The sequence below is a fragment of the Copidosoma floridanum genome, unplaced genomic scaffold (assembly GCF_036245765.1).
Source record: "Copidosoma floridanum isolate Cflo_tuat_1 unplaced genomic scaffold, Cflo_Japanese_pri ptg000025l, whole genome shotgun sequence".
Taxonomy (NCBI): Eukaryota; Metazoa; Arthropoda; class Insecta; order Hymenoptera; family Encyrtidae; genus Copidosoma; species Copidosoma floridanum.
The window spans coordinates 1951717-1967242 of NW_028321902.1; the positions used below are offsets into that span (position 1 = coordinate 1951717).

A 15526-nucleotide genomic window follows, 5' to 3' on the forward strand; every position below is an offset into this window, starting at 1 on the left:
AGATAGAGTGGGGGGGGGGTTGCATGAAAGTCGCACCTGTGTCCCTCCGTCCCCGTTCTCGGCTGAACTTGACGCTGCAGTCGTTGATATTGTTATTTTGCACCGGGAAGGGCGCGGAGGATGCTTGAGCTATACGATGCAGCTGACCCGACGTGATCAGGGATAACTACCCTTGCTGAGAATCTCCTTTGATATCGAAGGGAGAGGTGTAAGAGCGACAGCGGGACAATGGCTGTCCTGTAACTTGCGTGTACTTGGTATATATGCGACGGAAATAACAGTAACTTTTTCTGCGTTGATGATGAACTTATTGACCAGACTCATTTTTGCCCCGATAACAATATCATATGACTATTCAGGAGGATAGCGAGAGGAATGCGGAAAAGTTAGAATACCTTTTTATTGTATTCACGTAACGGACAAAATAAATGAGTGTTTTATTTATACTTGTAAAGAGTGTTATACTTATTTCAAAGGGTGACACTGAAGTGCTTTGTCTTTGCTTGAAAATTTATGTGGGTGGATGTTATGTTAGATTATATGTTTTCCATTGACTGGTGTAGTAGTGCAAATTCTGTCACATTGATAAATGAGGACACTGTAATAACCAGTGGAAATGTATGGCTGCCATAAATGAGCATGTTTCTTTTGGCGAATGTATCCACTTTGTTGTTGAGTATAGGCGGAGATCAGAAAAGGATCGAATTTTCTCTTTTACTTCGTTTTTTCAGACATTTTTATCTAAGTAAGAAGCCCTCCTGTTTCTTGGTAATAAAAATGGTCTTTAACCAAGAACTGTCGCTGTACTGTCAAAAATTGTAAGGGTAGTAAGTATCAATAGACATTGACCCAAATAATCACCCACTACATGTGCTGTACCACTGAATACATCAATAAACAACACATTCCATATCAACCGCATAAGGACACCTCCACAAAAATTTTAGTGCTTAAAAAAATGTTCTTTAGAGTTCTGTGATCTGATTCCTTTGGATTTATGAAAACATCTCCTGAGCTATGTAGTCACGCAATTAACTTAGCACAATACCCTACGCACGTATTGAGGTCCATAAATAAGTAACTTCCTTTATTATAACTACATTTAATTTATTATATTAATTTGTACGTATCGTTACAAGATATTTTGAAACGATAAGCTAACCATTAGTTTGGATGATTAAAAAGTGTACAAAATACAATTTGAAGGAAAACAAAAAAATTAATTTGTCACACAATATGCACTTTAGCGATTTTTTGTTACTTTCTTATTATTTACCACTTTGTTGCGAATAATTATTGACCTCTGTTTTCTCTAAATGAGATTATACTACTTTTTTTGTATTGAAAACACGATGGTACTATAAATGAATTGTTACGTTTGTAAATCTGTAATTTCATACTTGGCTTTTCTTATTTGTTTTTACAGCTCTTCTATGTTCACAGGTTGGATGATTGAAAATTAAAGTTTTTGACATAGTATTTTTTAGATTTGTCAAGCTTACGAAACAATGTGATATCTATTTTTCTTAAATGAGTGTTTATAAGCTAATCAACACTCGTATCAAAGTGTATTTGTTTGCAGTAAAGTAGAGCTATATCATCTTATATCGATTCGTGAGGAAACAATATTAATTTGCGTCGCAATAACAATTATAAATGCATATCCTGATGAATGAAAAAAAAAAAAAAAATGTACATTCAAACTTATGCAACAACGGCAAAATAACAGCATCACCCTCAGAGATCACCATAAAGCTCGCCAAGGCCAGCTAACCAATAGTCGAGGCAAAGTCGAGGCCCTCGAGATTTAATACTTCAGAGGCGGGCCGTGTATAGAGGCGTAAGTCGAGGCGCTATGAAAATTTACGAGACTATTTCGCGGCAGCGCTAACCAGGTGTGGCTACGCATAAATTGCCCTCCCCCATTTCCATCCCCCTTGGATGCGGGTGTACGTATATTTCAAGGAGATTCTTTCGCTCTTGCACCCGTTCGGTAACTTTACTTGTACAATGCATGTATGCCTAAGTTCGCGCGTATGTACAAGAATATATCTATACATGTATGTATAATACACTTTCGCGCGACTACTACGTATCTTTCTTCATTTTTGGCCCTTTCGTGAATCACTACTTTTGTCGTACAAGCACAAAGGCTCTAATAACGATGGGAGAGAATGTGCATTTCGTGGCCCATCCAACCTACGTATTTTCTGTTCTTCGATTATGTAGTAGCTGATTTGGTTATTTATGGATGTACGAAAGAAACCCGTATGGATTCTCGTGTGTTACCAATAAAGAAAAATCCTTCAAGCGGTGGTATTATGCATGACCGTACCAATTTCATAATATTAGTGGCTCTCGCCAAACGTATTCCGTATCAAAGTCCAGTAATTCATTATTAATTACTCACTAATTGCTAATTTATCGTATATCGGGGACGTGCATCCAATGTATCATGCAAATGTAATATACTCTTGTTTGAATTACTATTCTACTAGTGACTAAATCCTTCTTTTGATGTGGAACGCCATTTCTATCTGGTGCTATCGGAGGAGGGATTTGTGATTTTCTCATCATGAGAAGGCACATGTATTAAATTGAAGAGTTACTCATCACTAGGTGTTGGGGGTCCTATTGGTTTTGGATTACAGAAAATGTTTAACTATTTAAAATAAAAGAACTATGTTCATTTAATAGTTGTATGAATTTCAAAGTCAGAAATAATTAGCTTAAATGTTAGAAATTCAAGAGTACAATTTCCTTTTTTTAGCTCAAAAAAATTTACGATATTAATGACGATGCAAGTAAATTTTCATTTTGGAATGATTCGATTGTTATTTGGTACTATTTCATGTACGTAAATGTACAAATGATTCCAGCTAACTTAGGATGGAGTTGGTTAATAAAGTCAAAGTAACACCAATGAAAAATCACTGTGAAAATCGCAAAAAAATACCCCACTATGAATAACCTCGATCTACTCAAAAAGATAAACTAAGCCCCAATGAAAATGCGAAGCGCCACCGACTAATAAAAGTCAATAAAAGTCCGCACAATCCTGGCACTGATCAATCCTTGTCCATTAGGCTGTTAGCGATTGTGGGAAATTATCCACGCCCAGAGGAGAAAATTCGACAAGTGCAATCGTGTATTCCGGGATGTGCTTCATCGCTTCTTTTCTCCACCGACCAGCCGTCCAGAACTAATTTCGGGCTAAGTAATTCGAGCACCGCCAACGTCTTGCCTGCCACGGCGGGCAATTAAGGGCCTGGGCTGACTTACCAGCTTGATTTAAGATGGCAAAAGGAGGAATGAGTAGGAGGAAGGCTGGATAGTAATCGGAGGATGGGAGATTCAAGGGCGTACATGGTGGAGCTTTTGCCTCATACAAATGGTTACTTATCGCTTGAGTTTCGAAATCTGCTGGATTAGTGGCTTTTTTCATAATTAATATTAATTTGTTGTATTAGGCGTTCTTGGAACATTCTTTTCATTACCATTCGTTATGATTACAATAATTTCTTTATTTGTTTGTTTTTCTTGGTATTTTTTTTAGTGTCGTTGTCATGTGAAGACATGATTCGGTGAAAATAATCCTTTTGTTGATAAATATTTTCATTTCAAGCTAGTATAGGTTCATTTATTTTTTATATTTGTACTGTATATATCGTTGCAAATATTTTTAAATTACTTTTAGCTCTAATACCATGAAATAACGAAAAATTTCATTTTGAAACATTTTACAATTTTTTAATTGCATAAAACACAACATTACCTCATTTAAAATCCAAATTTATACAAAAATTTTTATCTCATTATTTTATACGAGGATAGACTAATTATAAATTAATATTGTACTGACATTCAATCTGGTAAAAAAAGTTTGATGAGGTTGATAGCATCAGTTTCAATTAATATTTCATTTTTCAAATACATAGCTTTCCTCTCAATTAAATTCAAAAAATGCGCGTATATGTGCTGTTTTAATTTAACTATCTGTTTTTTTTATTTGGCACATTAGTATGTCACGTACGATATCGTCACTCTACCACTAGAACTACAACGCAATAGGGGTGGACTTAAACTGGCTCTTTCCTCGTTTTTTGATAAATAAAAAACTTAACCTAATATTTTTTGACATATTTTGGTGTCAGAAGTGGGATAACTGTCAGTCTTTAGTACAACACGATACGATTATTTTTCATTCATCACATAAAAAGAGTAAATTATAATTAACTTTAAGTAAACGAGCCCATTAGCCTTCTTTTTAACTACTCCTCAAATGAATTTGTCCTTCTCAAAGATTAAGCTTCCTCAAAACGTCAAAAAAAAAAAAAAAAAAACTACAAGAAACACACTAGCACTCGTTGCACGAAACGCTTGCCGGGAACACAGGAAAAATAATTAAAAAACGACAGAGCAAGATGGAAAAAGCAGCTTGGCTACAAACCATGTAATTTCAGACCTAAACTTTGTGATCCGCAGCGCAAAAAGAGCCTACGAGCACAGAAAAGAATACAGAGGAGAGTAAAGTAGAAGAATACGAAGAAGAATGTATGTTTCGTCAACCGCGCGTTGGTTCAGCCGCAGGCCCGACAGCAGAAAAAAAAAAATCTAATTAGAAAGGACAAACGGGGCTCTTCTTAGGGTGAAAAGCTTTTGTAACCCGTGAGTTATTGCGGGTGGACCATTTTTCTGGGCTGCAGCGGATGTAAGGGTGAGGTAATAGGTTTCGAGTGCATGTGTGTACGGTAAAGTGAGGCCGTTGCTTTAAGTGTTTTTCTTGTAATTGAAAAATATTTTTTTGTTATTTCAAGTAAGTTTAACATTTACACATGATTTTTTTTTCTTCTTTTTTTCAATACTTTGATTACTGTGATTTAAAGACGTAACAAGGAAGTTATGATCAGTATGCTTTTTAGAACCTTTCCATTCTTTGCATGTATTTTTTTTTCTCTCGAACAATGAGCTGCCTCTTATTGCGCATTCGTACAGATTCCCATTCAAGAGGGAATCCACAAAATGGAGTATGAATAAAATGGCTTCCGTGCAAAATGAAATTTCATTTTTATTAAAACTATACTGATGTGATTTTTTTAAGGTAGTTTCTTAGCAGAATGAAAATGTAGAGAGGAGTTGATTATTATCTTATTTTATCTTTTAAATTTGAGTTTACCTTATTGATTATTTGGGAAAATAATAAATTTGGAGAGGTACATAAAGGTCCCTGCATTGATTTCTGAGTAGAAAAATTTGATTCTTTTGTTTTATAGATTTTAATGAAAAACTACATACTGTTGTAGTAAAGATTTTTTCGAAAAAAAAAACGTTGTAGCTATTTAATATTTTTTGAGTACTGTGTTTTTGACGCACGCCAAGTTTCGGAAATATACTCCTCGTACTGTAATTATTTGGAAGTAAGCTCTTTATGACATATTAATTTTGATAAATTGTTTTAAACTTGTTACGAAGTGCTTTTATATAACAATGTATTAATTAAGGAATTTGGATGAAAATAATTTCCATTCGATTACAATGAGAAATAAACAAGCGTTTCGTTTACACAATTGTGAAAGAATATTTCTTACAATAATTAAATCAACATAAATAAATATTCCATCAATTCGGAACATGAAATTCGAATAATGTCGCAAAATCAATAAGGCGAGGAAGATGCTTTTCAAAACCACAGCCTAAAAACCAATCAGCAAATCATTACTAATTGATTTCTGCGCCAACCGCAGTCATACCACCACTGACCCCTTCCCCCAATCATTTCGCGTCCCTTCGGCGGAGTTGTTTCCGTCCTCCGATTTCAATTTTCACGTGTTAATAACAACGAATGGCCGTTTATTAACGAAATTACTTAGCCGTGGTCACAATAACGCTGACAATTTCAGCTTGAACGGCTCGTTTCCACAATTAATACGGAAATTACTACAATCCCCATTATATTCAAATATATCTCCCTTACGGTTCGTTTGCATTTGTTTTAAGACTGTGTAATTTACTTGATAACACAAATTGAACGTCAAAATTACATAAAGTTTTTATACTTTTTATTTTCATTAACAGTAATAAACATACAAAAATGTTTATGATACACATGTGGACATACAGCTAAATTACACAATATTTATACATTTTTTACAAGACATTTGTGTAGAGTGTAACTAACACAAAACGTGTGTAGTCTAGTCGATTGTAAACAGAACTCTTCCGTTTGAAATTAAACAGATTTTTGAACATTAGCTATTTTCGTTAATCTAGCAGTCATTGTCTGAAGAGATCTAAAAAAAAAAAGATTGAAGTAAAATTTACTTTCATCTATAAAAAAATAAGGAGACATCACGAAAAACATTTGTTTGATACATATACAAGACACTAGTCTGGAGTAAAATTTTGTTTCGATTCGCTGCTAAACCAAACATAAAACTTCACGATATCACACAGAAATCAAAGTCTTTTTTATATAATTTGACATGTCAGATGACTTAATCAAATTACATTACTCTTCATTGAAATATTTTGTGAAAAAATGTTACGAGATTGTTACTTCAAAACGATGAGAGTTTCACAAATTACCGGCTGACTGTATACGTTTTAAACTTCTCTTTGTAAATAAATTGGACGAAAAAATGTAATCAGCCGAAAAATGCTATTTAAGCAAAATGCAACCTGATTAACGACGAATAATTAATTATTTTTTCTCGGAAAATTCTTCATTTCCTGTGAATTTTAAATAAAGTTCCAACATTTTCGTAAAATTGAAAAAAGTCGTACCACAAATAGTTAAAAAAACACTATTGAATCAATCTTCGAAAGGAAACAACACCCAAAGCGATAACAATCAGTTCCGAAGAGAGAGAGAAACGAGTCAGCTATAAATCGTCAATTGCTCCGGGTATGGGTAACATGTGCACTCACACATGTATGTGCACTCGATGGTCATTCGGTACGCAGAGCAGCTATAAAGTGTCTTTACGAGACTCTTTCTGTTTTAGTGTATTCACTGAGTAGAGATAAATAGAGAAAGAGAGGGATATTATACGCATTCGCTTGGTCATATCCTCGTCGTTATGAAATTGAGAATCCCAAAGAGGAAAATGTTAGGTTTATGAATTTAAAATGAGGGAGAATTCAATTTTGCTTATTTGTGTCTTTGAATGTGTCTCTCATGCTGGGGATGGACTGTTATTTTATTCAACGACTGTGTGTATTATACACTGTTGTGAATGACAGGCGTTTACGAAAGAGTATTTTTGGCATGGAAAAGAAGAATCATATATTCGTAATGGAATTGGCTCGAGATCTAAGATTCAAACAAAATTATTAGAACATTTGAATATGATTTTTTTATGATAAAGTAATATTTTATTAAAGAAAAAAAAAAAAAAGATGTTTATGGACACGTACATGAGTCAGATTTATTCTTATTATGAAAGCTTAGAAACAATAAGTTCTAAAGAATTTGAGGACCAGTTTTTTTACAGCAACGTGTCCGCTCGAAATAATAATATTTAAGAGTACACGTGCATAATTGTTGTTTCCCCACAATTGAAAGTCATATTTAATGAAAGAAAAAAAAAAAAATTGATGTTTATGGACACGTACATGAGTCAGATTTATTCTTATTATAAAAGCCTAGAAACACTAAGTTCTAAAGAATTTGAGGACCAGTTTTTTTACAGCAACGTGTCCACTCGAAATAATAAAATTTAAGAGTACACGTACATAATTGTTGTTTCCCCACAATTGCCCGTCATGACCAGTTTTAAAAAGAAAAAAAAAATATATAATAGAGTCAGTGTTTAAGGATATCATTTCAAAATCTCACTGCATATTGTTAACGATTAAAAAAATTATAATTGGTAAAAATCATTTATGAATTCAAAGTAATGTCCACCGAAGCTTACAAAACTTTAATTAAAATAATTTTTAATTGAATTCCCAAGTACAGCGTATTTAACTCACTTTCCGTACAATAGTACGTGAAAAAGACCAAAGCTATACTTCCCGTTCGTATCAAGTCCACCAGACGTGCCGACGTATCCAAGGCAAGTACTTGTCAACTCTGGTGAAAACGTCCGGCAGCTCCGTGAAAGCGAACGATCCAACGCCGATTTGCACGCCATCCGCTACCAGCGCACTTCCCGAGTCACCCTTGAAAAACATGTCCACACATGACCGATTTCATCTACCCTAAAAAAAAAAAAGGAAAAACTCACCCGAGTGGCCACGTTTTCCTCGAGCTTGCCTGAAGTGCAGATCTGAGCATCCGTGATCTCCCGGTTTCTCTTTTTCCTCCACGCTTTGGCGCACCTCACGTGGTTCACTACTCTGAGTTTGACGTGGTGCAAGTAGTCTGAAGGTCGCCTTTCCTTCTGAAAATGCAGTTTTCACGGAACACTTACAAGAAAAAAGTACATGGAGACACTTACGCGTAGGGATCCCCAGCCGGCCAATATCACCGTTGCATTTTCGTGGTCCTTGGAATCGTTGTTGGGTAAGAGGACGGGTCTCACCTTCTTGCTGAACTTGATGTTACTCGCGGTGCGCACGAGCGCGATGTCATTCGCGTGCACGTGATCTTTGTCCTTTGAACAAAAATCGACTTCCTATGAGGGACTCTACGAAAAATCTGTAGTGATAGGGAGTTTATAAAATCTAAAGGAATTTTTTTTTTTTTTTCATACAGGTAGACAGTTTTATGTTACACGCGTCTTTAATATCGTGAGACAATGTGAAAAAATGTACGTTTTTAATTATACTTTACATAGAAAACAATCACATTATTTAAGTTCGTTGTGTTATTTTAGGTAAAAAGTGGCTGCAGTCATTTCTTCTTTAACTGTTTTAAACAAAAGTGCAAGATTTTTTTTGTCAGTATATAATTATGAAGTTAATTCATGATTTACTATATTTTATGCGAATGTAAAAAAAAAAATTGAAATTTTTTCTGGGATATAAGATAAAAATACATTAGTAATTTTTTGAGAAACTTAGTAATTATTGAGTTGAAATTTCTTAAAAATTTTGAATGACATGATTTCTTAAGAAGACCATAATGGGCTTACTAACAATTACTGACAATGTTCCCTTTTTATTTTATCTCGAATGGTCTTTTAAAAAATATTATCATCAAAAAATCTGAAAAACTTGAAGGTTCTTGGAAAATTATGAAAATGTTTATGCCATTTTTATTCTGCTTACACAAATCATCTCACGTTCCTTGAATTGTTTTTTTATTTGCTATGGAAATACTTGCTTGGGAATGAAAAATAAATGACTACTCCAATTAAATATAAAAGGACAAAATACTGACGTAGTCCCGATGCACAATCAGCTGCGACACTTTGTAGACGACACCGCCACTACCGTTCACTCGGTTCGTACCTACAGCCACGGTCGCATCCTCTGACACCTCGATACTTGCGATGGAAAAAGAAAAACTCCATCACTGGGCCGATAAGAAAAATTTAAAAAACCATCGAAAAAACTCACCGTTGAATGCAGTGCGCAGCAGTCAACAGCCAACGCCGGCTGATCACCGAAGCGCCGCAAAGAAACTTGGACCGCCTACGCAGCGCTGCCTGGTACGGGTACCTACCATCCGGCGCCGGCGTACCGCCAAGCCAACTTTGGCCTCGAAAAGACAGGGTTTTTAAAAATAACTACTCATCATTGATGAACAAAGAGACAATTTCTTTCCCTCACCCTTTGCGATGACCAAAACGACGGAGCAGTAAGTCAAGACGACCAGCTTTTGATTCATCCTGTTTCCAGTGCCGAGGACGCGTGCAGCTGCTTCCTTCTATCTCCCGCGAGTGCAGCCCGTTTAGATCATTTTCCATTGTTTGTGCGGATCGCTGAGGTTTAAAATTATAGACTTGAGCCATCGTAAAATCTTAAATGATGCCGTTGCACGCGATTATTACGCGATTCGTTTTATTGCTTCATTGTGAGCTTCGCGCGATAGGATCTCCAGTGATGAGTTCTTTATCAGCCGGAGATGCAAAAAATCACCCGTGACTTCGTCTCGACGTGTCACCGGAATTATTGTAGACACTATGTATAATCCTGTTGGAATCTGAAATTTTTTTAGAATGGAAAACTATTAGCTGTGAAAATTCGAGGGTAAATATCAGCGTGGCCAGTCGAGCAAAAGTCTGTGTTCTTGAGGAGAGCTTGGGAAGATTGTTTTTAATAATAAGGTGAGAGGAGATGGTGATGGGATACTGTATTGGTACCTAGAAGATAGTTTATTACCAAGATTTTGGTTTTTTTTTTTCGAGTACAGAAATTTCGATGCAAATGAAGGTATTTCTCTGCGGTTCGATAATATCATAAATTAATCAAATCTGAATATTATTTTACGATAAAGTTGCAAGTGGAACTAATAAAATAATCTGATTTCAGCCCTGAAATAACAAAAAATCATATCATCGGCTTGGATTTAATTTAATTGTTATTCTCTTAAAAAAAGCAAAGATGATGAAAAATAGTTAAAATAGTTTAATGTACAGCAGTGCTGTAAACCGATTATTATTCTCATAAATCACTAACTCGTGGATTACCCATTAAATGTTTTATTTGTAATAAAAAATAATGTTGCACAACCCAATGATATAAAATTTTCAATATTTAATTACAAAGTAATGGTTAGCTCGTATAATTTTAGAGGGGTAATCAATAAAGCACTTACGCACTGCATAATGGACTTGCTATACAATTTGCAGCTACGCTCGGAACCTAATACTTGAAAATTTGAAAAAAATTGAGGTCAACCTTATTGTCGTCTTTTAACGTAAAAGACTCAATTAAAAAGTTGCAGAGACCCGATTGAAGGCTCTTTTATTGTTTGTATTTTTCCCCCCAAAGTCCATCATACGCTACTACGCAGTGACACAAGCGAACCTTTTAGCCCCTGCCGATAGTCTAAAAAGCGCTCAAAGACCGACAGGTTCCTAAAAAAAAAAAAAAAAAAAATCGAACGTGGTAAATTAAAAAAAAGTAGAACAGGAGGTAGAGGGGGTGGACGAGGAAGTACTTTGATTGGCGTCCAACTCGATTGTCCGGTGTACACATACGCGCGTCATAGCATCGATCGTATGGACTAAGCGCTTTTTTCCTCTGGCCCGAAAAAAAAAAGAAAGAAAAAAAATGAGTGTGTAGGCAGCGGTGGCACGCTCGCAAATGCACGATTTACGCGTTCGACCGGACGCGCCGCGAGCACGCGTAGAAAGGGCGGCTTTATTGGCAGTAAAGTCGAATTGGGAGCGATGGTTGGGGAGTGTTTTTCAGTTGACGGGCGCGAACACCTGCGGCCGGAGATGAGGACGTAATGAAATTTTGGGGGCTTTTCGGGAAAGGGCTTCGTGGGCTGAGCTTTTAACGAGCATAGCACGGTGCATCTGCATGGTGATGGGTGAGAAATGCGCTAGAGGGACTGGTTGCTACTAGTAGATTGTAATAGTTGCATGGCTTTTTTTTTGTACCAAGAAAATTGAGATTTTTAAAATCATACTATTATTTCACTAGAAAATTTTTGATTTATTTCTCCTGAATATGTAGTGCAGAAAGTATACAATTTTAGTTTTTGATACTTTTGATGTAAAAGACAAGTTATTAAAGGGTAGAAAAATTAACATAATCTAATCACTGGTCTATACTTCAAATCTGTAGTTTTCATTCGTTTTAAAACAAATTTGCCTCTACGCGTTAAAGAAAAGGCGTACAAAAAATTTACTATGAAAGTGTCTGAAAATATTGCTGTCAAATAATTGACACAAAACTTATTTTAAAGTAATTTTTTACATACTTATTCGTAGGTTTCTTTGTCATACTGTAGTGCGTCTTTGATTACCTCTATTTTTTCTTGTTTTTTAAAACTTACAATCGGTTCAGAATACTTTCTTACTTGACATATTAACTGTGTATTAAAATCAATATTATCAAATGGAAGACAATTTTTTTTTTTTTTTTTCGTAAAACAATAATTAACTATATTATTTGAAAAAGTTCTTGAAGTAACTATTTTGAATTTTATCTCAAAAAAACGTACATTATACAGTCACGAAAATGTTTGTAAAACAGATAGCTCATTTCTAAATGTATAGGCTTTAAGAAAAACTGTACTTTCTTAAAAATTGGCTCGTTGAGAACATGTATAAAGTTTTTTCTACATTTTGTGATGTACAGGAGATACTTTTGTCAAACAAGTATTCCGAGCATCGCAAACAAAAGCCCCATGGCTTGCATTCTCAATGCTCTCTCCTGCGAGCGGATCGCACATTATAATCCCATTCACGCCTGCCAACAATTCGCAGCTTCAACTTCCGAGAAACCGCACAGCTCGAAAATCCCACGATCAGTCCAATATCATACACAATCCGCAATCAAGTTACCCTCTCCCGCACGTGACAAATTCGGCCCGACCCGGCGCGCATGCGATATTCGAAAGTCCGTCCGGCGTACACACACACACGCGTCATGATGAAAATCACGCGTGCGAGTTGCTTTTTGGCCGTACACGTACACACGCCACGGCCGGATAATTCGATTCTCAGTGGCTGTAATTAAATATTGGGTGTAACTTTGTCACCAGCTGCGAATAAAATTTTCGAGGCTAACTCGAAGGATCAGGGGTACAATGTCGCCTTGATTGGCCGCGCGGCCTCGAAACTTCCTCCCGTTTCAAGTGCGCATATATTTTTTTTTTTCCTCCAACTTTTCCACCGCATGTAGAAGCAAAACTAACATCATTTACGATTTGTTGAGACAACGAAAAAGTTTGAGCCGGAAAAAAAGCAAAATCAACCCCTTCGACGACTCCGAAGCGATTACACAGCCATTTGGGGAAAAAAACGCTGCACTGCAGACACGCAAGGAAAAATAAAGACACATGGGCGTCGAAAGGGAAAACAAAAAGTGCGGGGCACGTAATCGTAATCCTTTTAAAAAGTCTCTTTCCGCTAAAAACAAGCTCGCGGTGGAAACGCAACAAAAACACAAGCCAACGCAGGGGGGGGTGGGGGATCGAAGGAAAATTCCAGCTCGGGCTTGTTTCGAGCTCCCGAAGCTTTTACCTGGGGGTGGGGGCGTCTGATAAATATTCACGTCGGGGAGTGAAAGAGGCGGCAAACGGGAAAAATCTCTCTTTCCGCGCACTCGGATGCGATGGCACGTGTGCATACCTTTACAGTTGCGCCGGGGAACAGGGGGTACGGGTAGTGGACACTGGCTGAGATATTTAGAGCAGCGTGTACTGCACGTATGCGAGGGAGCTCGTAATTCATCGTGACTTTTGTTTTAGGGCTGTTGCCGCGTAAAAGAGTGTATGGAGTTGTTGGGCCATGAATCGGGGGATTTGTTCGTTTCCCTTATCTCCTACTTTTTTTTATGGACAGGAAGCTGATACACGATTATCCATTGTCGCACATGTAAGTAGATTAAGTGTCGAGCGATTGTCCTCCGAATTTTTTTCTTTTTTTTTTTTTTTTTCTTATGCACTATACAAAATAATGTTTTGCGCCATGAAAATGAGTTCTTTAAAATTGTATTTCACACCATCGGCTTCAATAGCTGCATGAGTAATGAAGGAAATGCCTATACCTCACCCTCAGCGGGTTCGAATTCGGTAATAACAATGTACATGATGTGAGCTTCCAGATACTATTGAATCGCAATATCCGTAACAATGTCGCAACCAGAAAAAAGACAACTGTCAGTGGGAATTGGCTAGTTGTTTCTGACCCCACTCTTTTTGTTATTAATTGTTGTTTTATTTTATTAAAAGTATGCCAGTAAATTTAAATAATATAGATTACACTGATTAAAAATTTACAAAATTTGAGTATTCGTGAATAGTATGCAGCTAGTATATGTAAGAATAAATAAATATTAGATTAAAAGCAATAACAAAATTATGTAACAGCCAGGGATGGACAGTTTACGGTGGAGTTGAAGATAATCACAAAAATAAGCTATAGTTCAAAGTAAATTTTTAATCATGAACAAATAAGTTTGTTAAGGATATTAGAAACAATGTGACCTTAAGGTGGTTCTTCACGATGGTGCCGTAATCAAAGCGACACAGGACCCTGTGGTTTTCTAATTTTCGATTAGCGTATTATTTGCAACATAAAATATGTTGTACTGGCACTTGACTATAATATCATTGCATTTACATAAAAATAAACAAGCTAATAAAATCAGAGTAACAGTTATAAAAAAATTTTTTTTTGACGCAAGGTTCTGAAAATGGCATGTATGCTCCTATTTAAGCAGACGTTGCCGCAGTTTACACGGCAGACATTTTGTTTACGATTAAATATCGTATACTATTTCCCTGATTAGCCCAAACTTTTGTTATATTATTAGAAATCTGAAAAGTTCTTCTTTCACTACAAACTTTTTCTATTACGATCTTAAGTCTACTTTACGAGATATTACACGATATCGTAGTATGGAAAAGTAACCTACATAAGAATACATGTTAAAAGTGCATTTTTTGACTGACTTGTTTTCAAAAATTTGCCTGATAAAGGGACCTGAAATTTTAAAAAAAGATGCCTTATAACTTTAATAACAATCCCTCCAAATTTCCCTGTAAGTTTAAGTAAATGGGTTAGGTGAAGAACCACCTTAATAAGTACTTGATTTGGTAAGATGACGTACACAAGTGAAAAATGTTAGATTGGTATACTACCAAGTTCCAGATAAGCAAGTGACTTGATGGGGATGGCATAGAGTAAAATAGGTATAGTTGGTATTAGGACCGTTTTTTTGATATTACATAGATATATGTTGCATTTTCCAACGTCAAGATATGTACTGAAGAATAGACCGTTTAAAAATCGTTTAATGTTTTTTTACACAGCATTGTAGTCTAGAGGTAATCTGATAGCTGGAAATACTTTTGTGCCATTGGCATAGAATTATTAAATAACTTTTGTTTACAATTAAATTTAAAGCATACCTATGAATGATATAATTGTATTTTAAACTTGAATGTTGAAAACATCTGTTTTCAATAAAAATTTCATACGATACATTTAAATGCTATTAGTAAACAGTATTGTTATCTTTGACCTGCTGTTTCATTATTGTAACATAATCGCTTTAACTTGCGACAGTATATGGGCCACTGACAAATTTATGTTATCTTCCATCTTGTCCCTATCAAGAATAAAGTTGTTTCTTATTATATAAAAATAAATGATTGATGAAATTTATTTGAAATTTTCGCCCAACGGATCTAGTTAAATTCCATTACAATAGCAACAAAATAATACGAAAAAAAAAAAAAACTTTTCTTTGACAAGCCTCGACACCCTGAAGGTTTGGAAAATGAATTTCCACATTTCGCTCGCGAGTCTGTGAAAAACTTCCCCGAAAGCTGCCAGAAGAGCTTAGTTATCGCGCGTAGCTCAAATTTTCCTTTCACAAAGTGCTTTTCTTTGTCCCTTGCCTGTTTTATGCTTTGTCGTGTCGCGATTTCAAAGACAGAGACCTCATTGTTCTC

The 15526-nt window shown here is 35.8% G+C and overlaps 2 protein-coding genes across 2 annotated transcripts in view; one reads left to right on the top strand and one right to left on the bottom strand.

The window, feature by feature from the left end:
- Positions 1-15526, top strand: part of bru3 (CUGBP Elav-like family member bruno 3) — an 825259-nt gene that overhangs the window by 437306 nt on the left and 372427 nt on the right. The gene's annotated exons all lie outside the window — the stretch shown is intronic.
- On the bottom strand, positions 573-9798 carry LOC106641518 (chymotrypsin-1-like). The gene is made up of 7 exons (XM_023391790.2): positions 9718-9798; positions 9505-9646; positions 9326-9431; positions 8442-8597; positions 8229-8384; positions 8041-8163; positions 573-709 (listed from the first exon to the last, which is right to left on the bottom strand). The coding sequence occupies exons 1-7, from the start codon at positions 9773-9775 to the stop codon at positions 578-580; spliced, it is 873 nt and encodes a 290-aa protein (XP_023247558.2). The 5' UTR covers positions 9776-9798; the 3' UTR covers positions 573-577.

Excerpts from the sequence above, each read along its gene's own strand:
- LOC106641518 (XM_023391790.2), bottom strand. The coding sequence starts at position 9,775 with ATGAATCAAAAGCTGGTCGTCTTGACTTACTGCTCCGTCGTTTTGGTC. Across the intron at positions 8,598-9,325 it reads TGATTGTGCATCGGGACTAC|GACAAAGATCACGTGCACGC; the intron begins GTCAGTATTTTG and ends TTTTGTTCAAAG. Across the intron at positions 8,164-8,228 it reads AGGAAAACGTGGCCACTCGG|GGTGACTCGGGAAGTGCGCT; the intron begins GTGAGTTTTTCC and ends ATGTTTTTCAAG.